At 39.6% G+C, this 27,559-nt stretch overlaps 1 protein-coding gene across 3 annotated transcripts in view; it reads left to right on the forward strand.

Annotated features, from left to right (window-relative positions):
* Window positions 1–27,559, forward strand: part of gnao1a (guanine nucleotide binding protein (G protein), alpha activating activity polypeptide O, a) — a 91,214-nt gene that overhangs the window by 14,578 nt on the left and 49,077 nt on the right. For all 3 annotated transcript variants that reach the window (XM_053623184.1, XM_053623183.1, XM_053623182.1), the window contains exon 3: window positions 6,995–7,136. In XM_053623184.1, the coding sequence (XP_053479159.1) occupies window positions 6,995–7,136 (142 nt within the window). The remainder of the gene's footprint in view (window positions 1–6,994; window positions 7,137–27,559) is intronic.

The following is a 27,559-nucleotide window of genomic DNA, read 5'->3' on the forward strand; positions in this document are numbered from 1 at the left end:
AATTAATAATAATGCTAACGCTACGAGGTGGGTTTAATTCAAACTTCTTTATTAAATAATTCCTCACCAATCATAATCAAGAGTAGCAACTGTTCTGTCTGTAAACATACAGTACACTGCTGCTCTCCTTCACTAACTCTAATTCACTTCATTTAAACTCATGGTTGCCAGATATCACTAGAAAAGTCGACTCCAGTTTCCATGTTTTTATTTAATCCTCCCAAAACACAACATTATCAGCAGACATGGACACTGTACTGGGGGAACTGATCTAAAAAGAACAACTGATAAACAAACAAACAAACAAACAGAAAACTAATAAAATGTAAAGACCAAAAATGTGCTTAGTTATAGATAAATAATTTAATATAAAAATAGATATTATAATAACTTTATTAAATATAAATAAAATGAGAAATGAAATAATGTTTAATGACTATGGGTTGCATTTAATATCAATTTGACATTAAGCTTAGTTCGCTATTTCCTTAGAAAGCTATGAGCCTTTTTCCTAATATGGATCATGCTTGTGTTAGTTTGCTTTTAATTAGGACTCTTTATTGTTTAAGATATTTAAAAATAAATATTTTATGCTTGTTTATTTATCAATTAACCAACAGTATTTCTCATTGATATTATTTTAATTCAATTAACAGTGACCATGAGCAGAGAGCTTAGATTTAACTGTTTGACAGACCTCCTGATTAAAGTTTAAACAAAAAAAGATTGGTATCTGGATCGGTTTCGGTTGTAAAAATCCTGATCGGAGCATCCCTAATAAGCACCATTAAACTAAAGCACTTTGCATCTGACGGATAAGTGAACTCACCCAATCACATCCTATATGAGATTATTCAGATATATACACAATATACACAGAGCGGTTCGAGAACTGACTCCAGCCCAGAACCATGACAGTGGAAAATGTCTAATAGTGTAGCTTTAAATATATTTAAGAGGAGCAGACTTCAAACACTGAACATTGAGGTTTATTGTATTTGTTTACAAGGTGGAACAGGTTAATGGTTGTTTTATGCATACAGTCTGTAAAATTTACTGAAAATATTAAATTTAGTTTATCAGAAGGCAAATTAATGTGTCTTGGCTCACACTATGTTTCTAAATTCTGTCATAATTGTCCAGCTCAAGTTTTCTCATGCCTACTTATATTTACTTATATTGTAGCACATTGACGTTACCGTCTCTAAAAAAAAAAAAAAAAAAAAAAAAAAAAAAAAAAAAATTTAATTAAAAAAAAGAAAAAATGTAAAAAAAAAAAAACAACTAAACTTCAACTGTGCTCCTAAATTTTTGTAATTTCCTAAAGGAAATTGTCTTGCGTCTCTTCTCCTGTAAACACTGTTAAAGATTTGTACGTTAGCAGGAATGTACCACAACATGGAGGTGAAAGCAGTGGTCTGTTTATTTAAATGTGAAAGTGCAATAAAGATATGTTGTCCCTGAAGTCAATGAATAATCGTGATTAAAAAATCGAGATCTTAATTGGGATTATCATTTTGGCCATAATCGTGCAGCCCTACCTCATAGGGAGCTCCCACACACAAAGTTGCATAGTCATAAAAACGTTCACGATGTGTCCTCCGGCACTAGCTTAGTGACTAAATATGTAAGAGGACATGACCGGAAGCAATCCTGTCAGTGAAGCTATTCTTTCAGTCAAAACCGATCGATTTATTTATTTGTTTTTTTGCACCTCATCTCCTGGGACTGGAAAACAAGTGACTCTGTGCCTTATTTATATTGTGACTTTCAAAAAGCCTTAAACATGCATTATTTTGCCTCCTGAATAATAGAAGAGTTATCTGAGAAAGCTAGCAGTGCTGCCCTCAGTTAGTTAAGAGGAGAGAAACGGAGACACCGGCAGCCAAAACTCATGCCGCCATCTTGGCACTAAGCTTTTCTTTGCTGCTTTGATGGATGGGACAGAATAGATTACATTTTGGAAATTAAAGTACAATATGAAATGGTATATGAAATGTATATATGAAATAAATATATATAAATGGTATATGAAATGACCATTTACAGTGCATCCGGAAAGTATTCACAGCGCTTCACTTTTTCCACATTTTGTTATGTTACAGCCTTATTCCAAAATGGATTAAATTCATTATTTTCCTCAAAATTCTACAAACAATACCCCATAATAACAACATGAAAGAAGTTTGTTTGAAATCTTTGCAAATTAATTTAAAATAAAAAACAAAAAAGCACATGTACATAAGTATTCACAGCCTTTGCCATGACACTCAAAATTGAGCTCAGGTGCATCCTGTTTCCACTGATCGTCCTTGAGATGTTTCCACAACTCGATTGGAGTCCACCTGTGGTAAATTCAGTTGATTGGACATGATTTGGAAAGGCACACACCTGTCTATATAAGGTCCCACAGTTAACAATGCATGCCAGAGCACAAACCAAGCAATGATGTCCAAGGAACTGTCTGTAGACGTCCGAGACAGGATTGTATCGAGTCACAGATCTGGGGAAGGGTACAGAAACATTTCTGCAGCATTGAAGGTCCCAATGAGCACAGTGGCCTCCATCATCCGTAAATGGAAGACGTTTGGAACCGCCAGGACTCTTCCTAGAGCTGGCCATCCGGCCAAACTGAACGATCAGGGGAGAAGGGCCTTAGTCAGGGAGGTGAACAAAAACCCGATGGTCACTCTGACAGAGCTCCGGCATGTCTCTGTGGAGAGAGGAGAACCTTCCAGAAGAACAACCATCTCTGCAGCACTCCACCAATCAGGCCTGTATGGTAGAGTGGCCAGACGGAAGCCACTCCTCAGTAAAAGGCACATGAGAGCCCGCCTGGAGTTTGCCAAAAGGCACCTGAAGGACTCTCAGACCAAAGATTGAACTATTTGGCCTGAATGGCAAGCGTCATGTCTGGAGGAAACCAGGCACGAGTCATCACCTGGCAAATACCATCCCTACAGTGAAGCATGGTGGTGGCAGCATCATGCTGTGGGGATGTTTTTCAGCGGCAGGAACTGGGAGACTAGTCAGGATCAAGGGAAAGATGAATGCAGCAATGTACAGAGACATCCTTGATGAAAACCTGCTTCAGAGCGCTCTGGACCTCAGACTGGGGTGAAGGTTTATCTTCCAACAGGACAACGACCTTAAGCACACAGCCAAGATAAAGAAGGAGTGGCTACAGGACAACTCTGTGAATGTCCTTGAGTGGCCCAGCCAGAGCCCAGACTTGAACCCGATTTGAACATATCTGGAGAGATCTGAAAATGGCTGTACACCGATGCTCCCCATCCAACCTGATGGAGCTTGAGAGGTCCTGCATAGAAGAATGGGAGAAACTGCCCAAAAGTAGGTGTGCCAAGCTTGTAGCATCATACTCAAAAAGACTTGAGGCTGTAATTAGTACCAAAGGTGCTTCAACCTTTGGTACCAAAAGTATTGAGAAAGGCTGTGAATACTTATGTACATGTGCTTTTTTTTTTTGTTTTTTATTTTTAATAAATTTGCAAAGATTTCAAACAAACTTCTTTCATGTTGTCATTATGGGGTATTGTTTGTAGAATTTTGAGGAAAATAATGAATTTAATCCATTTTGGAATAAGGCTGTAACATAACAAAATGTGGAAAAAGTGAAGCGCTGTGAATACTTTCCGGATGCACTGTATATACATACATATTATATATACATATTATACATATACCATTTCATATAAATGGTATATGAAATGAAATGGTATCTGGAATGTAACTATATTAATGTTTCATATTACATTTTCAAAGTGTTCTGTGAAAAGCATGATGCTTTTACCAAACTGGGTGCTGCGATGAAATTTGGCTTAAATAAATTGGCCTAGGTGACACCTATTTAAAAAAAAATATATATATATATATTTTTACCTTCCAAATGGAACACACACATTTTTAAAGTGTGTGTTAAATGTTATGATGATCATCAGCACATAGGAGTTGATACTGAAGTGATATTAATATTGAGTTGATTATGCATTAGTAGCTATTAAATATAAAGGATCGTGTTCATATTCCAATTTCATATTTAAAATTTTGTTAGTTTAGTGAAAGACATGGATAATATCTGTGAGACATGGCACATCTTAATGTCAAAAAGCACAATTGTCTAGGCTTGGGAAATACAGAGTCCTCATATCATGTCCACAAGCCATCATCAATTTCATGTTCATTTCTAACTTTCCAAAGACAGTGTCTGCTGTTAGTGCTAACTCTGTCAGTGGAAGCTAGATAGCTGATTGATATGTTGTTGCTTTTTCATTTTCCTTTCTTTTCTTTTTATCTAAGCGTCATGCACTAATGTATGACAGAATGTGAGAAGGTTGGGTGATCTTCAACTGTCCTTCCTGATTATCGCTTGTACTAATATTTACGTTTATTTTGGCAGATGGTTTTGTCCAAAACATCAAAACTGTTTAAGCCCCTTTTCCCTGAAAAATGATGTGAGGCATGGAAGGCTACAGCTGTGAGGCATGGAAGGCTATGGCAAGCTCAACATATTATAGTGTAGCATGGGGACTACAATGTTAAAGAAATCACAGATTGTTTCATAATCACGTTGTGTGTGATTAACACCAGAAAAATGTGCTGTTGTGGCTCCTAATCAAAAAGCTCATGTCTTTCGTCAGAACCTGGTATTCATCTGTACTAATCACATCATCTTTGTATATAGTATGCAGTCTTCCTACAATGGTAGAATTGCATATGGGGCAAAAATACAGTAAAATAACCAATTATTCTATGTCATGTTTCACCTCCGCCTCCAAGTTGAGTTGCTCAAGATGCTCATGAGGGTGAGCACAAACGTAGGCCTTGGCCTTTTAGTCACCATTTCCATTACTGAGTAGACATACAGGCTCAAATAAATATGTCCTCATGTTTTTCCTCCTGCATTAGTGGGATTTTTGCCATCTCCGCGTCCTCCACTGCCAGTGGTGTTGTGAGTGGCAAGTAGTCCTCCACAATTAACTGCAGGCTATCATCTCCATGTTTGTTTTGGAGTAGCCACTTTTCACATCCTGATGGGGAAAGAAGTAATGTCCCGCCCACCCAAGTATGCTGCTTCGCTGTGAAATATGTCACATGTTGGAATATCCATTTCAAAATGCCCCGGCAACAGAAACTTGCCCTGCGTCCCATACTGTGCTTACTTATACTATGTACTAAAAGTATGTACTCATTTTGTGAAGGGAAAAAGTACATACTTTTGAGTGCGTATTAAGAGTATGGGACATACTAACATGTCGTGTAATGGAAGAGAACGGAAGATAACACTGTCACCATCGACAAACTCCTCATTGCATTTCAGCTTTTCTTCATTCGTTATTCCTTTATATAATTTATACTATTTAATTTATCATTCCCTTGATTTATTTTTCCACATTATATTTACACCTCTCTAAAATGCATCCTTGAAATCGGTGACGCAAACAGTCACAAAACTCCACCTCCCTCGCACAAGACGTTGTGGGCAGTATTAGCAGAAAATGTGTCCATGGATCCACACTTCGAAAATCTACCAGAAACAGTAGACCATCTGGGCACCTTTGGGATACTCATTTCAACATACTACGATTTTGGACAGACAAACACTCATCTCAGATACTATTTAGTTCGGACAGTGTGCCAATTAGGACACTGGGTTGATGTTCATCCCACTAAATGGGATTCATTGGACATTCCTAATAGCACCACCAGAGCTTGTTCTGCATGTGATCTAGTAAGGTTATGATTGACTAGTACTGTAACACACTTGAATGTGTGTGTGAAATCCTGAGATTGTTTAGCAACCAAATGTACACCCACTGATGTGCAATTGGTCACTGTGCTCTTTGGAACCTGCTCTTGTCTTTTCTTTGAAAGTCAGCCAGTGTACCAAGGAAGTGTGACGCTATCTCTGCTCTTGCTCTTTTTCCCCCACAAGTAAAGTAGAGATGAAATCTTGCCATTTTCAGCGAGTCAATGCTTAAAGCAGTGAATGCTTATGATTGCGCCTGACGACCTATAAAGATCATTTAAAATCATTTTCCACACAGTAAAATGACCGTCATTTATTTTGCTGCTGTTTAAAAGGCCAATATCCACCAAGAAAATTAAAAATACACATCCACTCACTGACTCCCTCACATCTTTTACTCACCGCCTACTTTCTTTAACTTTCTTTAATTAAGAAAGAAGGTTAAGGGGAGCAGGGACACCCACACGTCCCATTAACGAAGCCTCTGATATTGGTTTCAGGATACCCCATTTGATTTAGACGAGAGGGAGGTAATCCTCTTCTTTATAGACAGAAAAAAAACATTATTGGATAATGGCACAATTATTAAATCAGACGGAGAGAGAGAAAGGTAATGCACTTCAAGCACAATCATGTGTTAAGTCTCAGGAGCTGTGTAAATTAAATGCTGTAAACGTAAACCGCTTTAGGAACGTGTATGCGGTTGATCTTGGTGTCTTGCAGCATTTCTCTGAGGCATGTAGATGATTTTAGTGCAGAGATTATTATCGGAGATCACAGGACAGAATGACATTCTCCCAACCTCAAACTAGCATTTCTGTCTCGCTTTCTTTCGTTTTACTGCCAATTTTGTTCAGATATTCCCTTAATAACAGAAAGATATGGGGACGGAGACCTTTTAACCTTCCCTTTAATTCTTGGATTGCTTCAGACTGCACACACACTCTCACACACTCACTCACTCACATTTTCTGGCTCTGGAAGAATTTTTGGGCTTATGAAAGGTTAATGCATTGAGTCCCTATCCCCAGTGAGCTCCAATGTGTCTCATTAGCGTTCTCAGATCTCTCATAGAGTTCACATTGTGTGAAGACAAATACTGGCAAAAGAAATGCAGCATTAAGAAGCATTGCTCTTGTGTCTCTTGGAATATCTACTTTCTCTAACGTGTGTGTGTGTGTGTGTGTGTGTGTGTGTGTGTGTGTGTGTGTGTGTGTGTGTGTGTAGGATTATCCATGAGGATGGCTTCTCTGGAGATGACGTGAAGCAGTATAAGCCCGTGGTGTATAGCAACACCATCCAGTCTTTGGCTGCCATTGTCCGTGCCATGGATACCCTCGGCCTGGAGTATGGGGACAAGGAGCGCAAAGTGAGTGTGCTAAAGCTAATGCTTGTGTGTGTGTGTGTGTGTGTGTGTGTGTGTGTATGTATATATATATATATATATATATATATATATATATATAATATATTATATACACACACACACACACACACACACATCTTGTGAACTTGCATACACAATACAAACCATTCACAAGTCACAGGGAGATAGAGAACAGTAAACAACAACAATGAGGTCCAAAATAGCCATTAATGTTATGTGCATTGATTGGTCACATCTTCCTCAGTTATCAGTCCATTGTCATGTCAGTAGCCTTAGCAATTAGTCAAAAGTTTTTAAGTAGAACTACTGAATGTTTTAAGAGATTGCATTGTAAAGTTTAGATAATAGACGTGGAAGAAGAATCCATTTGTGGACCAAAGACACTTTATCCCATGCTGTCAGGCCACCCCCACTCATTCCACACCCACCTCACATTAAATGCCTTCAGACCAAAAAGGTGTAATCGAGTTTTTGAGTTCTTAACTAGTAGTTAACGTCATTATCTGGTGTGAATATTGTTACTTTTTTTTAAAAGTAGGTTCAATGCCTATATTTTGATCTCTAAAACGATGAGTGTTAAGGCTAACAATGTTCAGACATATCCTTTCTCTCCCAGAAGGAATGAATTACAAAAGGCTCGCTTAGTAAACATGCAGTGCACTGCACAGGGAATATTACATTATTTGATGCATTGCAATGCACTTATACAAGCACTATAAGGCCATTTGGGATTCGGCTTAAATATAGATTTAATGAGGACAAAGCTAGCCTACATTAGCCTACAATATGCTACAGTACTGTGCTGGAACTGTGCCTGCTCTCTTAACCAACTATGGGCAGCCTTGTAGTGAGCTGGGAATTTAGTGGTTTTTATTTTACATTAAAAAAAAAAAAAAATTTTACATACACATGAAAAAACACACACACCTGCGTGCATATAGACACACATACTCAGCAACATCCTCTCACATTCAACTGCTTTTATTTCCTGCAAAAAGTTTCAACAACTGAGACATAAACTGAACAAAGGGAAGGGGTGGGGTGGGGTGGATGGGTGTTCAATATCAAAAGTAACAGTCAGTATTGCTGTGAGATGTTACTCCACTCCTCCACCAAGGCATTCGCAATTCTCATTGACGTCTGTGGAGGACACATGGTTACATATAATTTTCCACTGCAAGGATGAACATCTGTCTTTCCTGTCTCCCTGTAGCATTGTCTCAGGCGTCTTACATTACAGACATTAGTTTATTGCTCTGGCCACATCTGCAGTCCTCATGCCTCCCTGCAGCAGGTCTATGGCATGTTCACGCAGGTGAGCAGGAACCCTAGACATCTTTCTTCTGGTGTATTTCAGAGTCAGTAGAAAGGTCTCTTTAGTGTCATAAGTTATTATACCTGTGAGCTTAATTGCCTACCGCCTGTAAACTGTTCATGTCTTAAGGATGGTTCCACAGGTGCATGTGCAATAATTGTTTATGGTTCATTGAAAAAGCATGAATAACATTGTTAAAACCCTTTCCAATAAAGATCTGTAAAGCTTATTTGGATTTTACAAAAATTATATTTAAAATACAGTCTCCTGAAATACTATAAATAATAATAATAATAATAATAATAATAATAATAATAATAATAATAATAATGTTGACCACTGCTTTCTTCTGATTAAATTCAGCTGCAAGTTAATCATTTTGATTAGATTCTCACAAAAACTTGTGCCATTCTTTCTACACTCAGATACAACTTTATAATACTACTGTCACCAAGTGCCTGTACTTCAATTTCATTAATTTCTACAATTGGTACCATTTCTAAATCTAATAGTTTATAATGTGCTGAACGCCCTGTGAGCCTAACATACACAGAACGAATGTGGTGCCTGGATAAATATCTAAAAGTTTAATGACTAGATCTGTAAAAGTTATAATTGTCGTATGCTGAGGACAGTATGACTAGCAGACACGCTGACACACAGGATGACACTATACCATTATCTAGCTGACTGCTGAGGTAGAGCAGTCACACCCTATAGGCACTGTCTGCTTACTTAATGCCTAGTGCCCATTATGAAGTCAGAAGGGCAAAGTTCAAATGTCACGGGCCAGTTTGTCACGGGCTCCAGCATTGATTAAACCAGAAACCAGCAGGACACTTAATCCCATAATTCCTTTCTTGGAGAGCCATGCTGCTATTTGAGTGGAGTGGCCAAGCCCTTGTCTGACCTGTGCAGGAAGCAGCAATTTATTGTAATCGAAAGAGGTATCCAAAATATCTTGCAGTTATTGATCAAGAGATATTTTCTGTCAGGAAAGACTAAAAGTAGAGGTTCTTTAATTCCAGATTAGTTTACAGAGTTATAGCAGAGCTATGATGGACTCCAGAGCTCTGACCCCTACACTCTGTGTGTGTGTGTGTGTGTGTGTGTGTGTGTGTGTGTGTGTGTGTGTGTGTGTGTGTGTGTGTTTCACTGTCATGTCAGGTAGCAGAGTGCACCAGGAAGTGTCTAAGTGCAACTGAAACTCTCTTCACACCATTGTTATCAATGAAGAATGAGTGTCAGAGAATTGTAGCCACATAGTTCCTCTTGTGTGACACTACAGATTCCTGGCTCATTGAACCAAAAGTGAACAATACACTTCCATCAACAGCAGTTTGCTTTGCTGCTTTGTGTGTGTGTGTGTGTGTGTGTGTGTGTGTTGCTACTGTAATTCAGGCAAATTTAGCCATCCAGACTAAAGGGGAGTGAACCCATACAGACACGGGAAGAAACTCCACACAGACACTGAGTGCATGAGCTCAGGATGGAAGCAAGGACACTGGACACTACCTGTTGCAGCACTGTGCTGTTGAAGAATAAATCGCTCATTCATTTATTCATTCCTTCATTTTCAGTATCTGCTTTGTCTTGGTTAGGGTTGTGATTTCAAGCCCTGCATTTAACTCTAACACCCGACGGTGTGAGTAATTGTTGTGGTTTCAGGAAGATTTTCACTCCATCTGCATTTAAGCAGAAGTAGCCATTAATTAAAGGTCTCTCAACATGTGTCGGGCTGGGGCAGTCACAATATTTGGAGTGATAGTGAAAAATCTGCACTCATTACTCTACTAAATTGATGGAAACCTACTCCGATTATAAAGAGTCATTGTGCTAGAGGCACTGCTGGGTGAAAAAGTCTAACAGCTTGTTGGATGCGTCAAGTGACTCTTCACTCGTGTTCCAAGTTTTGTGTCATACTCAGCTGTATGATGCCTGACAAAGCTGCAGTCTTAGCTGTGAGGTTGCAGTGTCTATTGACACAGAACACACTCACACACGCACACAGCTTTCGAGGCCAATGGCTGTGTTGGCCAACTGGCTTACACCTCTTTAATCAGGTGTGAAACTTTCGCTGGATCTTTCACTAGCTCTCACCATTCCAGTATTCATCTCTCTCTCGCTCTCTCTCCCTCCCCCCTCTCTCTCCCCATTATTTCCTCTTTTGCACTTATTTCTCTCTGGTTTCATATTGAGTAATACCTTTGACATATTTTCTTCCATTTCGAACTTGAAGTGCATAGCAGAATTTAACCTCATAAATCACATCTCTCCCTCCCTTCTTGCAATCTCTCCCCTAATTCTTTCTCCTTTTTTCCTATCTATGTCCAACCTAGCCACGGTAATTTCTTGTTTTGCCATTCTCTCACCACATGTAAGTGTGAGACCAGAACTATCCACTTCATTGTGGAAACTGTATATGAATATGGGCTAGGAAATAGTTGTTAGTTAGGGGCTTGGAAGTGTTATTGTTGGGGGGTGAATTATATCCATTATGTTATGGGTCAAAATGACTTCCATAGTTTAAATACACACAAAAAACAGCAAAGAGCAGCTTAAAACAGTAAACCTTTTTATGGGTTGTCCGAGACAAGCCATAAGAAGAAATATTTGCACATAAGTTCATGACCCTAAATGAGGAAAAGTCAAAAATTTTTAACTTAGCTTAACCAGTATTTCAGACATCTCAAATTTAGACATTGGTCAAATTGACCCATAACATTATAGGAGGATTAATGATAGATATACTATGCGATCACACAACGACTCAAGTGGCTGGAAGTGGACGTACCAGGCTGCCGTGGGTGGAGGGCGCTGTGCCCAGTGCCTGGCATGCAGGCCACTCCAGATGGGTTTCGTTATGCTAGCCCTTGAGTCCTACTGAAGCTCTGTGCCAGCGGACGACTCCAAATCCTCCTCAGCGTCCCATCTGGGAATAACTGCTGTGCTTATTAGCCCAATGCAGTTGTGATACAAAAGCTTCCTAAAATAGAAGGAAGAAATTATATAGGAGAAATGATTCTGTTGTGTGAAGATTTTTAATTAGCTTGTGTGTGTGTGTGTGTGTGTGTGTGTGTGTGTGTGTGTGTGTGTGTGTGGGTGTGTGTGTGGGTGGGGAAACAGAAAACCAGCGAGAGGAAGGCAGGTGTGTGACTCCCAAGCTTCATTCTGTTGGTGCCAATTTGCATCCTGCAGCAACCAAGATGGGAAATTATAAAGTTGGGGTTTCAAGTGTCTTTCACTTAATACCTGACTTTTACTCATTACAGTATCTACTTTATTCTGACTACTATTTAATAAATAAGTATTTAAACTTTTACTTGAATAAGGAATTTCTTGCACTTTTACTACCTTTGCTCAGCAATTTCAGTTGGTAAATGCCTTTGCTTATTCACTGTATTCATGGGTGGACAAAACCTGAATAGCTAGCTCACCAGGCAGGTGAAAGCTTCAGTGTGCTCGCCCAATGCCATGGTGTGCCTGCTGGGGAGTCCAATTAGTGGCAACTAAAATCATTTTACTCAAAAATAGGATGAGCTAATTTATGTTCATTAATACTTGCTTATGTAAAATAAGCAAGTCTTGAATGCATGGGATGGGTGACTTTATGTAGCCATTGTCTTAACCTCTCCTGATAATGTCTCTGGTGATAAAGCACCCATGACAAAAAGACAACGTCTTTGGTTAACATGTTGGCTATGAGCTGTGGTGTTCTGTACTCTCACATAAGACATTATTGATGAGATAAACATTTTCGATTTCGCTACTACAAACTGCCAGATCACATCCTCAGTGCACATATGTAATGCTGTAGATAGCAGGAAAGAGTCATGTGACACCATGTGTGGTGACACACACGTGACACCATGGAGGCGCTTTACAGCACTGAGAAGTATATTAATTGGAGCATGTTATAGTTAAACTTACATATATAAAGGAAACGTTTTCTTTTTGCCAAAGTCAATAGGAAGAAGAGGTTTTTTTTTTTGTTTTTTTTTTGTTTTGTTTTTTCTTTCCATGGTTGTTGGATGAAGGACGTTAAAAATACATAATCTGCATATTTGGGTTGCCTGGGCTAGCAATTTATCTATGAAGGGATGAAGTTATGTTCTAGCCCATAAATTACAGAACAGTCCTGTTGTTGGTTATACTCAGGCAATTAGCACAGGCTGGGTATCATGTATTCCAACATGCTTAAATGTCATGATTTAACAAAATAGATAATGGGCCAGAATTTTAATTTTACCAAGCTGATTTTTTTTTTTTTTTAAACTGTGTGGGAGGAACAGCCTCCGTGATGGAGTGAGTGTTTTAGTTTGATATTGAGGGATATGGCAGTGATGGACATGGAAATAATGCAGTCATAGATATTGATTTGTTAGTGCTCTGTTACCAGCACAAGCTTTTTGAGAAAGAACTGAAAGCCACCAATGCATTATGCATCTCTGGTGTATGTGTGTGTGTGTGTGTGTGTGTGTGTGTGTGTGTGTGAGTGTGTGTATGTATGCACACGCCGTATGTGTCAGACGTCCCCCGAGCAGCAGCACACAGTATGGTATGTGTTGCCATGGTGATCCTTTGTGTTTGGTGTGACTTTTGATTTGGTGCTGTGTGTGTCTGTGTGGTGTGTTTGCTTAAGTAGTGGAGGGAGAGCAGTCAGTGTAAGGGTCTCAGTGCCAGAATATTCCCCGCAGTCCCGGCAACGCCCCAACTACACACCCTCCTGCTTATTAGATCGGGAATCTTCCTCATCCTCCCGAGCTCTTCATCTCCACTCTGCATAAAACCAAACAACAACAAAAAAATTATAAAACCCTGCTGCTATTTTTCGACAAAGTATCTGATGTAAAAAGTCAGTTGTTCATGTATTCAAAAGAGGTTGCATGTTACAGGAAACCAGCAGTGTGGTCAGATACTTTGTCCTCTGCTGCTCCCTTATCTGGGTATACATCGGTGTGTATGGTATATTCAACGCAAATTAAGAGAACGTGTGTGTGGGGGGTGGGGGCATGTATGAAACATACTTATGAGAACACAATGCTTTGAGGGTGTGTTTTTTTTTTTTTTTTTTGTTTTTGTTTTCTTCTTTCTTTCCTTCTTTTTATACATAATGTGACTTTAATATTCATGTAAGAGAGGGAATTCATTCTGTCTCTAAAATGTGCACAAAAGGCAGCATGTGCATTTCAGGTTTACTCATTGAATGGGCACTTTTAAAGCACCCCTATTATGGTTTTTCTTTGATGTATTGTGTTATAGAGCTGTTTGTGAATGTAAAAAGTCTGCAAAGTTTCAAAAATCTAAGCGCACGACAAACGGGGTTATTGACTCCCAAAAGAAGGAAGCGATTCTGAACAGCTGAAACGAGTCGTTAATAATTCCAGACTTACTTCCTGTATTAACCTACGTAGGTTTGTAACAAAAAACCCCACCTCTGGTCTTCATTGGGTGCTCGGGAACAACGTGTTCATTGTACCCCCTCAAACACTACAGTACAGTAGTTGTGTCCTGAAAGAATTAACTTCATGTCTAGAAGATGTTGCTTTCTGCGCTGCAAAAGCACTTTGCAGGGACTCCCAAAGGATGAGGATGTAAAGCGTCAGTGGTTAGACTTCATTTTTAAAACGAAACCACAGCAGTTCAACTCTGACCTTCGTTTGTGCTCCCGTCATTTCACTGACGACAGCTCCTCAAATTTAGCTGAAGTCAACGCAGGATTTCTGAAATGATTATTCATTAAAGATGGGGCCGTACCCACTTTATTTGGACCATCTTGCGCCTCTGGATCACAGTCTGTAAGTATGATTCATTATTTATGTATATATTTTCTATCGAGTGTTCCAAATGTGTAGTTTTGTGTTGTATACGTGTACAGACAGTGCACAGCTGTTAGCCTCTACTAAACGGTTAACTCAAGTTACTGTCAAGCTACATATAAACTTACACTGCGAAACGTCCTGTTCTCGTCATGCTTGTGATGGTGGTTCGGGTTGATCTTCCGATGCGTCACTATCGGCCCGGGTTCAAATTGATAAGGTAAAACTGACATTATTACTGAGCTGAAATAAAGATATAGTAATAGGTGTTTCCTTTCTGACATATGCTGTAAGTGGTAGACCAATCACAACAGACTGGGACATTTGACCAATCAGAGGCTCTCTGAAAGGAGGAGTTTTGAGTGAATTGAGCCAGTCATTTGTGACACTGAGAAAAAGAGGTGATGCTGCACTGTTAATTCTGAGAAAATTAAAGTGTATTTTGACATTGCATGCATGTAAGCCTATTGTATGAGACCTCTAAAACAAAATTAGGCACGTTTATATAGCATAATAGGGTTGCATTAACCAAAATGACTTAAGTGAGTAATCCAATCGAGCCACCAAAATAACTGTTTGAGTTTAAGCTGCAAAATGATAAAAGTATTTACATAATAAGATGTGAAGTTCGATTTGAACGTGTAAATTTACAAAATCGTTTATGTATCTGTGATGTATAAAAATCTTCATTTTTACTGTTTTAAAATTTACTGTTAGGAATTTCAGACATTACAGAGAACGTGGAGAAAGCTCATCTCATGCCAAGGGTGACAACTGATAAAACGGCTTTGGCCGTCCTGAAAAAAACAGCCTACCCACCAGTCTCTTATTTACTCATCATATGAATATGGCAGAGATAAATGAAACATGCCCAATTTTGTACCTGTACAATGGTAATGATCCAGTAAAACTGAGAATACAACACATTTAAAGCCAGAGCTGAAGAAATACATCTACGTTTGATGTACAGAAGTGCCAGCAATCGAGTGATGAAACTCCTGGGATTTGTGTGTGCTCATTTTACGCTCACAGATGTGATTGTTACATAACACCCGGTGCAGCTTTGATGAATGAGGGCTAAAGTGTTCATTGTGTTCAGATCAACTTGCATAACCTGTCTCTATTATTTATTAGGAATATAGATATTAGTAGAGAGCTCCTTTGATTTTCCCATTGGACTGTAGCCCCCCCCACCCCACCCCCGAATATGTAAGCACGTGAGGCTTTTCTAAATTAATATCAGTGGAGAAAGAAAATCCTACATGAGTATTAAAAGACTTCTATAAATTAGTGTCTCTAGCGTTCTGGCTCGGCAAAATGACATTTGGGTCCTCTTTCCATAATCATAACAATTTTCAATCATCTGCACAGAGAGAATTATTCCCACTATATCAATATCACACATTAAATCAATCTAACCCAAATACACTTATTCAGTGCATTTAGATTTTGTATGTTGTTGCTGGTAATTTTCCTAAATTTAATTCATTCCATTCCCCCCCCCCCCCCCATTCATTGAGAGAACTGTGCCAACTACATGATTCCTTATATGCCAGGAGAGGATGAGTTAGCTAGGTCATACGAATGATCAGTGGCGCGTTGTGTAACGAGTCAGCTCAAACCGGCACCGCTGCTACTTCCACTCTCCCTGAGATCCAAGTGTCACGTGCTATTAATTAGATGGCCAAAAATAAAGTTATCAGACTGACAAACAGCACCTCAGCCAGATGGTACCCTGTTAGTCAGCTGTTCCCATCCCCTCCTCTCAGGACTTGTTACACCAGAAATGTCATTATCGTGTGTGTGTGTGAGAGAGAGAGAGAGAGAGAGAGAGAGAGAGAGAGGGAGAGAGAGAGAGGATGACAAGGAAGGGCAGTGTGAAGTGACATCATCCAGTTGACAGGTGTTCGATACTATGAAAGCCTTGTAACAGTACAAAGCATGCAGGACTGAGGAAAAGGACCGATTATTTTCCCCCTCCAAATCTTGGACTAAAGCTCTGTGGGTCGAGGCAATGGATTGGAGTGTGACACAAGAAATCTGAGGCAAACTGTAATTGACTTAAATTGGTGCTTTTGTAGAGGTCAAAGGTTAGATGTATTGGAGGTTTTGTGTCTGTAAATGATGGAATGTTCCGTGTCCTCCAGAATGACTGGCATATGTCATGAAAATGATAAAAGGATATATACTGTATCTGTATAAATGTCACCCTACATGGAATCTAAAAACCTGTTTATCATATACTTCATTTGTGCTGGACAGTAGAAAAGATGATTTTACAAAAAAAATTGTTAATTATTTATTTAGAAGTAAATCGAACCTTACATAAATTCTTCTACTAGCAGAATACCAGTAGTGACTGAACTTGGATTCCATTCAGAATGATTTGTGGTTATTTTTGCACTGCCTTTGTTGCGTTAGGCCTTTAAAAAAATGTTTTTTTATACCTAACTACAAAGATTATTCCATTCACAGATTTTCAATCATTGGATAATTAACACCCTGCCATTTTTATTACTTGATTCCCAAGCTGGATATGGGGTGGCGGATATGGTTTTCTTGGAGTAGAGGTGAGTTGCTCTCTATCATAGCTAGCAGAAAAGAAGTGCAATTTATCACATTGACCATAGCAACCCAAAAAACAACAGGAAACTTGATACCTACTTGAATGAATTGCTAATGTTAGCTAGCTACCTATTGAGCCACTAAAATGCAGGGAATAGGGGGAAAAAAGGGAAAAGCATTTTAATTTAGTTTTACAATCAGGGCTAACATTGGCTAGTCTAGCGATGTCAATAAAATGTAGGCCTATGCCTGGTTTCTTGAAATTGGATGGTTGATGCACCAGGCCAGGGTGACGTTGATGGCAACAGAAAATATAAGCTATGTAGTAATGTTGTTGTACGGGCTTTTTGCTTTTTTGTAATATTTGAAATTAATAGTATTAGTAAAAAAAATTTTTTTTAAATCACTTCCTCATTTGGGTGCCCACTATGGATGGATGCACGGATGGCGTCCCTAGCATTTGCCTATTCTGCCTATGCCACGGCCGGCACTGCTGAAATGTCACCTGTTCAGCAGAAAAACAAGCCATCTCTGCGTCAGTCTTCAATCCCTTCAGATCTGAGTTTTCACCACCTCTCAAAAGCCATGCTGATATTTATTCTCATTTTAGCATGGGCTCTGTTGCTTTCCATTTTTGACTGCATGCTCTCCGCAGTTCCATGCAAAGGCCACGCAAATGACGTCAAACTGACATTTTTGGTGAAATCCGACACTACAGCTCAAATTGTAAACCATTATTATAAGCCTATTGTTGGAAATCGGGTTAAAGTAAGGAGACAGTTTTGAACACTGATTTTTTTTATGTGCTTGCTCAATAATTGTTTTTTGTTCATTTTTAACCCCCCCAAAAAGTTCAATACTGCAGCTTTAAGTAACTTATTGTAGTTACATATTAGGCCATTTTATCAGGTCCCGCTGCCATCAGTAAGCACTTTGTAAGATTGCAATGTCCCACTGACCAGATACCTCTGATCAGAAGTTAGTAGGGTTTGAAAAAAATCTCAGTGACACTGCTGGGTTGAGCAATGTCTACCAAGCAAAACTGTCCTGCCAGAACTGACCAGTGATAAAGGGCTGTAAGCTACCTGATGCACTCAGACCAATAAAACGCTTTTAACAATAGAGATCACAAAGCAGCTTTACTGAAATCCGGATGTAGATTTAGACAGATGTACCAGATGTACCAGAACCATGCTCACTACCACATCTGTGTCGCTGTCGTGCCAAGAATTATCCACCACTCAAATAATATCTGATGATTTCTTGTTATAAGCGGGTTACACAGGTGCTTACAGATTGTACATTCCAACTAACCTGCCATATAAATGTACCAATATGGCACTTGCACCTGGTTACATCTCTGTTGAGAGATACATGGTACATGTACATAATGCAGTCATTACAGAGTTGTTTTATGGAAAGCACACGCAGGAACGGCCTCGGTGTTCTGTTTGTCCACATTCAGTCTCATGCTATGTTTTGTGGGTTTTTGAGAGTGCAGGATTTTCTTGGATATGTTGTCACTTGCAGCCCTTAAATACCAAAAGCCTTGGGGCCAGTGTTTTTTTGATTTGAATGAGCTTTGACTTGTTTTTGAAAGTTCCTTCTTCACTGCTCCCTCTAAGCTGTCTTTGTCTTGGTTGCCAGTACTGACCCCTTGGCGTCATATGATCCATTCTATGAAAGTCAGAGCTACAGTCCAAAATGGATGTTCTGGCTAAAAACAGGTTCATCGCACCATGTTCTTGTCTCATCTCATTTGTCAGAGCCAATCTCCAGTGGCATGGTGTAAGAGGATGAACCAGAGCGGTATGGGGGGGGAGCAGCATTCTGTGTTGGACATAAATTGACATATTGCATAAATGGTCATAGCAGCATTAATAAAAAGAATAGGTGGATGGGTGTTTCACACTGGTCATGAGAAAATGTGCTAGCATTTAGAACAGTGAGAACAGTGAATGATTTCTTGCATTTTAAGGACAGGATTTCCAGACTCTAGAATAAGTGTAATTTGTTCTAACAGTGGTTCTGACTAAATTGTATACCACTGAGAGGAGGAAAATAAATAACCATCGTTTCTGACAGAGGGAAGCAGGGCCATTATGCAAATTGAATGGATACAGATCACAGATTTTACATTTTTCTTGTGGTGTTTTTTTTTTTTTTTTTTTTTTTGAGTGTTGAATTTAAATTTGACCTTTCTTGTTTGTATATTTAAGTGTTCAAAGAAACGTTTTAATGATCTGCCAGTGTGTTAGTGCCAGATGGCAGACTCTGAGGTGCACTTGGAAACCTCCTCTGCATTTCTGCCATCTTGCCGTGTTTCAGTCTCACTGGTTCTCCTCTGACGTCAGAGGAGCAGTGGCTGGAGCCATAGAGGTGAGCGACGGAAGCTCGGCTCATGACGTTTTCAGATGGCCATCAGATTTGCTGTTTGGCAACCTATGTGAATGGTAGTGTTTGTTGTGGTCAAGTGTGTTTGACTAGAGTTATCGCTCTCTAGTGTGCCCGGGAACGGTACGCTGAATTTTATTATTTTATTATGACTAGTCCAACTGAACTGTTCCCGAGCCCACCTCTTCAAGCGGGCCTGGGCACGGTTCTGTTGGACTAGTCATAATAAGATAATAATGAAATGTATGACTGGAAAGTCCAAATAGTAATAATAATAATAATAATGTTGTTTGTTGTTGTTGTTGTTATTATTATTATTATTATTATTGTTGTTGTTGTTGTTGTTGTTTGTTGTTGTTGTTGTTGTTGATGATGATGATGATAGTAGTAATAATAAACTTTAAAAGTAGCTTCTCTTTACATAAACAAAATCATGTATAGATATAAATCATAAAAATAAGTACCAACAGTCAAAAAAATTCTAAAGTCAAGTAACATCTAACCTAAAAAAGTATGTTTTAAGATAAATAATGTTACAGTGGTGGACTCCATTTTCCTGTGCGAGAGTGCTTTTCTTCCTGTTTTCTTCAAAACAAAAAAAAGTCATATCGTAATGACGTGAGTCATTATCTGAAGTAATATTCAATATCTGAAGTAATATTGAGAGGAAATATCTTTCATTATAGTGGCTTTTATTAAATCGGTGTTATGAGTGATGCTCTCTTCAAAATAAGGTGACTTAATCTTGCATTTTTCCCCAAGGAGGTATCTTGTGGTGTGCCATTTCGTCACTTGAAGATAAGCAGAGTATGATTTTATTAACTCGGACAGCCAAGTGATATTTGTGCTTCTCCTTTCTTCCTTCCCAAGATCAAAATCACTGGCATTAGCCTTCACTATCTTCACTTTGGTGCTGGCTAATGCTTGATCAACCACCAACTCTTCCTACCTCTACAAAGATGAGCAGGACTATGAGGATTTACTGGACACTCCAAGAAGAAAATGTATAGGAAATTTTGTGATTTGTGGAGGGAATGGTTTGGTGGACGTCTCAATATGTTTTCTGTTGACATGGCTGTGTTCTTGCTCTTTATTTTTTCCCCTTCCTTTCTTTTTTTTTTTTATTTGCTTGTTAGTCCAAAGCTGTTGGGATGTCAAGGGATTCCTCTGTGGAACATTCAGGCTGAGGAATCAGGAAGCCATTAAAGGAGTTTTTTCCCTCTCTAGTAGAGAGCTGAGAAGCAGTAAGCAAACAGGGATGCCAGTCTTACTTGAATTTGGCCGTTGAGCTTTGCTGTTAATGTGAATGTCTAGATACTAAGCATGGTGATGAACACAAGAAGCAGGCCTTGATTATCTGTGCCTTTTGGGTAACCAACATTTACGCATCTATCCTTTGCCTCCCTTCTAATTTTTACAGAGGTGATGGAACTGTACGGACTGTGCAAGACTGTGGGTGTTTTCAAATATCGTTCGTTTTAAAAGAACCAAACCCAGTTCATTTAAAGTGAACCAGAAAGGGAACCAGCTGGAAGTGACCTCAGTCCTTCTGGTGTTTACAATATAGGGAACTCAAAAGAGAACCCGGTTCTTTTTTTGGTCCTCTTCAGCAATGAAGTGATGTCAGACCCTTTCTTGTTCACACCAAAAGTTCATAAAAACTCAGCCCCCAGCTTGCACCCAAAATTTCCTCCAAGTCGTTATAGAAGACTGAAATGAAGGAATCCTTCATTTCTGTGGACTCTCCACTTCGACACATTTTATCACGGGTGCTTTTACTTTTACCCAGCATTGTAGCGCTGTTCTGTTATAGCCTCTTTATTTCATTTTTTGAGAAAACAAAAGAAACACTTTTTTTATTTTCTCTTGTGTTGAGGATAGTTGAGGATAATGCAATCCTCTTTCTAAATTTCAAGAAGTGCACAGCTGTCCACCTGAGACCACACAATCCCGTGACCTGGCATGGTGAAAAGTTTTGTGTTTTTATCAGTGACTGAACATGGCTGCAGGTACGGCAAGCCTCCAGGTACACATGTTGAAACGAAACACAAAGCAGACCAGGACCTCACTGCTTTCACATATCACAAAGAAATCGAACCACAAACGGACCCACAAGCGAACCATACTTGTTGCTTTTGGTCCTTTTAGGGGGGTCTGAGATTTGTTCACATATACTTGGTTTGTTCACATATACATGTTGAACCGCTCCGAGAGCGTTTGGAGGGATCAAACAAACTTGGTGTGAAAACACCCTATGTTACTACAGATACTTGCAGGAACAGATAATGTCCTCTCCAGCTCATTGGGGATTGCAGAACAGCTTTTACACTTCTATTTGTCTTAACACACTCATGATTGTAGCAGCCATAGCGATCTCTGCTGAGTGCCTGGTTTACTACTGTGAATATAAGCAGTGTCCATCTTTCTCCTCTCTCCCTTTCTATCAGTGTGTTTCTTTCATTCTGTCTCTCAGTTGGAGCCAAAACTGGCAGGTCAGTGGGAAGCAGTGTGTCCGGTGAACTAGACTAATCTCTCTAGAAAACAGCTGAGGCTCAGCCGTGCTCCTTCACCAGAGCCAACAGGACAAGGGGGCCACAGTGCTCTCTTAATGGACATGCCGTGCACACACACTGAGACCGCAGCACTGGGTCTGCTTCTGAGCATGGGAGCGAAATAGAATTCAAAGGATAAAGACAGTTAAGGGATAAAGATATGGGACACAAAAGGAAGAGAGGGAGGAAGTAAGGCCTGTAAAGAGGAAGGAAAGAGACGGGTGATGCGACTGTGAAAGTACTGTACTTGCTAGTGAGGAGGGGAAATTACATTGACTGGACGTGCTCATGTGGAACATGGTGTTCCTGTGTGTGGGTGTGGTATCGTACATCTGTCAAGCCATGAAACATTCCTATATATCTCTGTTTATTAGGAACTGTATATTTTTACTGCCGCCACTCTAACTGAATGATTGAAAACTGACATAGATCAAAAAACATGAGTGTGTGCTAGCTCGAAGAATACATCAGCCCCTAGCTAGCTTGCATGTTCTAAATATAAAAGCGGCATGTCATTATGAACCCTAGTTAAAGTCTTTATTTACGAGCCCTAATGATAACTCTCAGCACCTCTCTCTCTCTGTGTGTGTGTGTGTGTGTGTGTGTGTGTGTGTGTGTGTGTGTGTGTGTGTGTGTGTGTGTGAGTGTGCATACATATGTGTATGCACGCATTTGGAGAGTAGAGATAACATGCCGTGCTAGAGACATAAGTATAAAAGGGGTTCCGAAAGAGCTGCACTTATCTTGCTCCAGGCCCGGCATAGCAGAGAAATGAGGGAGTGGTGTCCCACTCTCCCTCCTCCATCTCTTCCTCGGTGAGTGTATTGTACAGCCAGAATGGGCCAGAAGGCAGCGGCGGGAAACTTTCTCATGCCGTCTCTGTGGGCTGCCCTACTTTCAGCATCAGTAATGCGTTTCTGCTTTCTCTCCCAAGTTTGTTTCTTTAATAAACTGCCAGAGGAAGAACATTTTGAGTGTAGCTTTGAATAATACAAAAAGATTGCATTTATAATTGATGTGACTCTGTAGGACTTGGCTAAAACTTTGGGAGGGGGTGAGAGAAGGGTTTGGAGGGGGGCAGGCAGGTTGCTGGGTTTACAGGGAAGACGAGGGATTTGATGAATCAAATCACCCAGGAAAAAGGAGGTTAGTTGCTTCATGGCTTTTGATAATCAGCCAAATATGAGTAAATTTGTATAGTGCACATTTTAAACAGACCATTTAGCTAGAAACACGTGTGTGTGCAGGATTTCAACCCATTGTGAGCACCAAATGTCTCCATAATTGCAATCCATGACCGTTTTGATATGGGCAGGACGTTTAGAGTTTATGGAAGTGGACGCATGATGACAGCTCTCAAATGTTCTCCTGTAAAACAGGGTTGAACTGCTGAGATGACTTTGGATAGGATAATGTTGATTAGGACATTGCTGACTGGTTCCTTATTTGAAAGACAATATTTTTCTTTCTGATCTTTAGTCCTTTACAAGGACAAACTTATCACGAGCTTGCTAAGTCAGCATAATCACAATCATTTGAGCATCAGGTTCTTTAACCTTCTCCTGCCCTTTTGACAGGTACATTTATTTATTTTAAATTATTGATATTCCCGTTAGAGCCCAAAATCATTATATTCCTCGCTGATAGAACTCATCTTATTCATATAGATAGATTACACCACCTCACTCCTTTTCCCATCAGGATCAGACAAATTAACTTAAAGTTGGGGTAAGTCATTTTCAGTCAGAACATGTTTTGTACTCTTGGGTGAAGCTCTCTTCACATTCCGACAGTCATCTATGAAATATCTGTTTAGATGAAAAGCTCAGGTTTCTGTTGTGGTAAACAGGTGATAAAACAATAGATGTGGTCAATCAATCCAACCATGGCAAGAAGATGTGTCTATATGCCTGTCAATCATATTCCTATCCAATCAGAAAGCCTTTTGCAACTTATTACACTCTCTATCATTCAGACCTTTTTGCATAGGCAGTGCATGTGCTTTATGGATGATTAGATATCGGTGACTAGATAGTCCAAGAATTGTTATGGCTGCAGCTGTCTGTGGGCTATTGTGGTATAAGAAATGTACATTTTCAATCAGATTGTTAAAAACCAGTTTAATGTTGGATTTTATTTTATGTAAATAGGTTTCATTACCAGAACAGAATTAGTCAATCTTGGTTGACTAGCTAACCCATTTATGCTTTAGTCACATAAGTTGGTTTAATTCATTTTAAATATTCATACCTCAACAGTCCATTAAAGACCTTCGACCAAACAGACTGCTGATTAAAGCACACAATATGAAATGCTTTGAGCTTTGTTTGTCATCAGTAGGCGTGGTAGTGAACTAAAATGCTAAAAAGCTGGCATTTTTTTTGTCAAGATAACTAACTAGCCAGTTAATCTGACCAACTGAACACAAAAATCCTCATTCCCATTACCATAAAATAAAGCTAGCTTTTCCAAGATGTCTTCCTTTCTTTCTTCAGTTTGCTTCATTTTTTTATCATCATTACATACCATAGAATTTAAATTATCACGATTGCCAGGTTTTTAAAAGGAATCAGGTATAAAGACTGTGCCCTGAGAAGACGTCATTTTGATTGCAAAAGCCTCACTTATCAGGGGTTTTTTTCCTTTCTTAATTGGCCATACTGGTGCAGTCATTTATCAAATATGTTGCCCATGATGAGTCCTTATGTGTACACTTATGTAGACACAGGTCTACACTTATGTGTAGGACCAGCCTTGAGCTGGAGGTGAGCTCTTTCCCCCGGCAGTAGCTGTACTTAAACTGAAATAAACCTAACTTAAACTGAAAAGTTCACTAAACTTTATCCATCATGAGATAATCCACAAACATTTCCAGAACATCACAGCATCCAGCGGGCTAGTGAGTGTTGGCAGGTTGGCATAGAATCAGTGAGTGGTCATTTTAAGAGACTCCAAAATAGATGAAAGTGCTTTTTGAGGCTTACTCACCAACATTTATTATAATGTCCCATGTATCCTGTAAATGCCAAAAACCCATCTCTCTCTCTCTCTCTCTCTCTCTTTCTTTCTCTCGCTCTTCCTCCATCCTCCCTCCATTCATCTCCCTTGAGTTGTAGCCTTTAAACATCTCTGAGCTAAATTTAGCCTTGACTGCTGTCAGAAGCCAGCTATTTAACGGAACACAGGAAAAACAAGATAAGAGAATCATTCATTAAGACACAGTTCTGATTTCCTTCATTTTCTGCCTTTTTGTGCAAATACACTAGACAATGTGTAAGAAATGTGTGTTAGAAGCGTACATACAAATATGTAAGGAAGTGGAAGGATGCACTTTAAATTCAGGTGTCCATAAAGGAGAGAGAGACTGAGAGAGAGACAGACTGAGACAGACTGAGAGAGAGACTCGTTTGGTGAAGTTTAGTGGACCATTGCCATTAATAAAAAAAATCCAACACTGTCTTTTGCAGGCACAAGCTCCTGCTCTTGTCTTTCTCCATCTTTGGTATGTAGTGAGATATAGTCCAGGACATCTTGTAAATTTTCCAGCCTTGTCTGCAAGCACCTGCAAAGCTACAGCACCAGAGTGAACGCATGGTTTACTATAGCTAAAGATAGATAGAATCTGATGATTAAAAAAAAAAAAAAAAAAAAAAAAAAAAAAAAAAATTGTACAGCACTCTGTGTTTGAGACACATTTTTTAAATTTATTTTTCTATTTTAAAAATTATATATATGTGTGTATGTGTGTATGTATGTATGTATGTATGTATGTATGTATGTGTGTATATATATATATATGTATATGTATATGTGTGTTTGTTTTATATATATATATATATATATATATATATATATATATATATATATATATATATATATATATATATATATATATAAAACAAACACACACACACACGTGTGTATATATAATATATATAAAAATAAAGTAGTGTATGTGCTCCAGATGTGTGTGGGTGTTCCTTCCCTGCTGTCTGTGAGCTCTCCTCACTGTAATTAGCCTGGCTGCTCTTCAATAATGCATGACCTGACGATGAGGTAGCATAGTGTGTGTGTGTGTGTGTGTGTGTGTGTGTGTGCATATGCTGTGTGCAGTGTTGGCATTTAGCACTTAATCAGTGCCCAGCGCTGCCAGTAGCCACTAATTGAAGGTTACAAGCAAACGGCAGCACTGACAGAGCAACGGGCCATGCCTCTTCTCTCACCGCCTGCTCTATAATCCTCCTCTGAAATCAATACACACCCAACACTCAACCAACATCTACCAGCATCAGTGCTTTGGGAATCTGAGCTTAACTGGTGCTGTCTAACTGAAGACAGGAGCATAGATCATATACCAGCACTATGAAGATGTTGTGCTATTGTACTATGCCATAAAACAGTGCTCTCTATCTATCTATCTATCTATCTATCTATCTACATTGAGGGGAAAAAAGTATTTGATCCCCTGCTGATTTTGTACGTTTGCCCACAACAGTGAGAGACAGAATAACAACAAGAAAATCCAGAAAAACGCATGTCAAAAATGTTATAAATTGATTTGCATTTTAATGAGGGAAATAAGTATTTGACCCCCTCTCAATCAGAAAGATTTCTGGCTCCCAGGTGTCTTTTATACAGGTAACGAGCTGAGATTAGGAGCACACTCTTAAAGGGAGTGCTCCTAATCTCAGTTTGTTACCTGTATAAAAGACACCTGTCCACAGAAGCAATCAATCAATCAGATTCCAAACTCTCCACCATGGTCAAGACCAAAGAGCTCTCCAAGGATGTCAGGGACAAGATTGTAGACCTACACAAGTCTGGAATGGGCTACAAGACCATTGCCAAGCAGCTTGGTGAGAAGGTGACAACAGTTGGTGCGATTATTCGCAAATGGAAGAAACACAAAAGAACTGTCAATCTCCCTCGGCCTGGGGCTCCATGCAAGATCTCACCTTGTGGAGTTGCAATGATCATGAGAACAGTGAGGAATCAGCCCAGAACTACACGGGAGGATCTTGTCAATGATCTCAAGGCAGCTGGGACCATAGTCACCAAGAAAACAATTGGTAACACACTACGCCGTGAAGGACTGAAATCCTGCAGCACCCGCAAGGTCCCCCTGCTCCAGAAAGCACATATACATGCCCGTCTGAAGTTCGCCAAGGAACATCTGAATGATTCAGAGGACAACTGGGTGAAAGTGTTGTGGTCAGATGAGAACAAAATGGAGCTCTTTGGCATCAACTCAACTCGCCGTGTTTGGAGGAGGAGGAATGCTGCCTATGACCCCAAGTGACCATCCCCACCGTGACCATGGTGGTGGAAACATTATGCTTTGGGGGTGTTTTTCTGCCAAGGGGACAGGACAACTTCACCGCATCAAAGGGACGATGGACGGGGCCATGTACCGTCAAATCTTGGGTGAGAACCTCCTTCCCTCAGCCAGGGCATTGAAAATGGGTCGTGGATGGGTATTCCAGCATGACAATGACCCAAAACACACGGCCAAGGCAACAAAGGAGTGGCTCAAGAAGAAGCACATTAAGGTCCTGGAGTGGCCTAGCCAGTCTCCAGACCTTAATCCCATAGAAAATCTGTGGAGGGAGCTGAAGGTTCGAGTTGCCAAACGTCAGCTTCGAAACCTTAATGACTTGGAGAAGGTCTGCAAAGAGGAGTGGGACAAAATCCCTCCTGAGATGTGTGCAAACCTGGTGGCCAACTACAAGAAACGTCTGACCTCTGTGATTGCCAACAAGG

Source organism: Ictalurus furcatus, chromosome 4 (genome assembly GCF_023375685.1).
Source record: "Ictalurus furcatus strain D&B chromosome 4, Billie_1.0, whole genome shotgun sequence".
Classification (NCBI taxonomy): domain Eukaryota; kingdom Metazoa; phylum Chordata; class Actinopteri; order Siluriformes; family Ictaluridae; genus Ictalurus; species Ictalurus furcatus.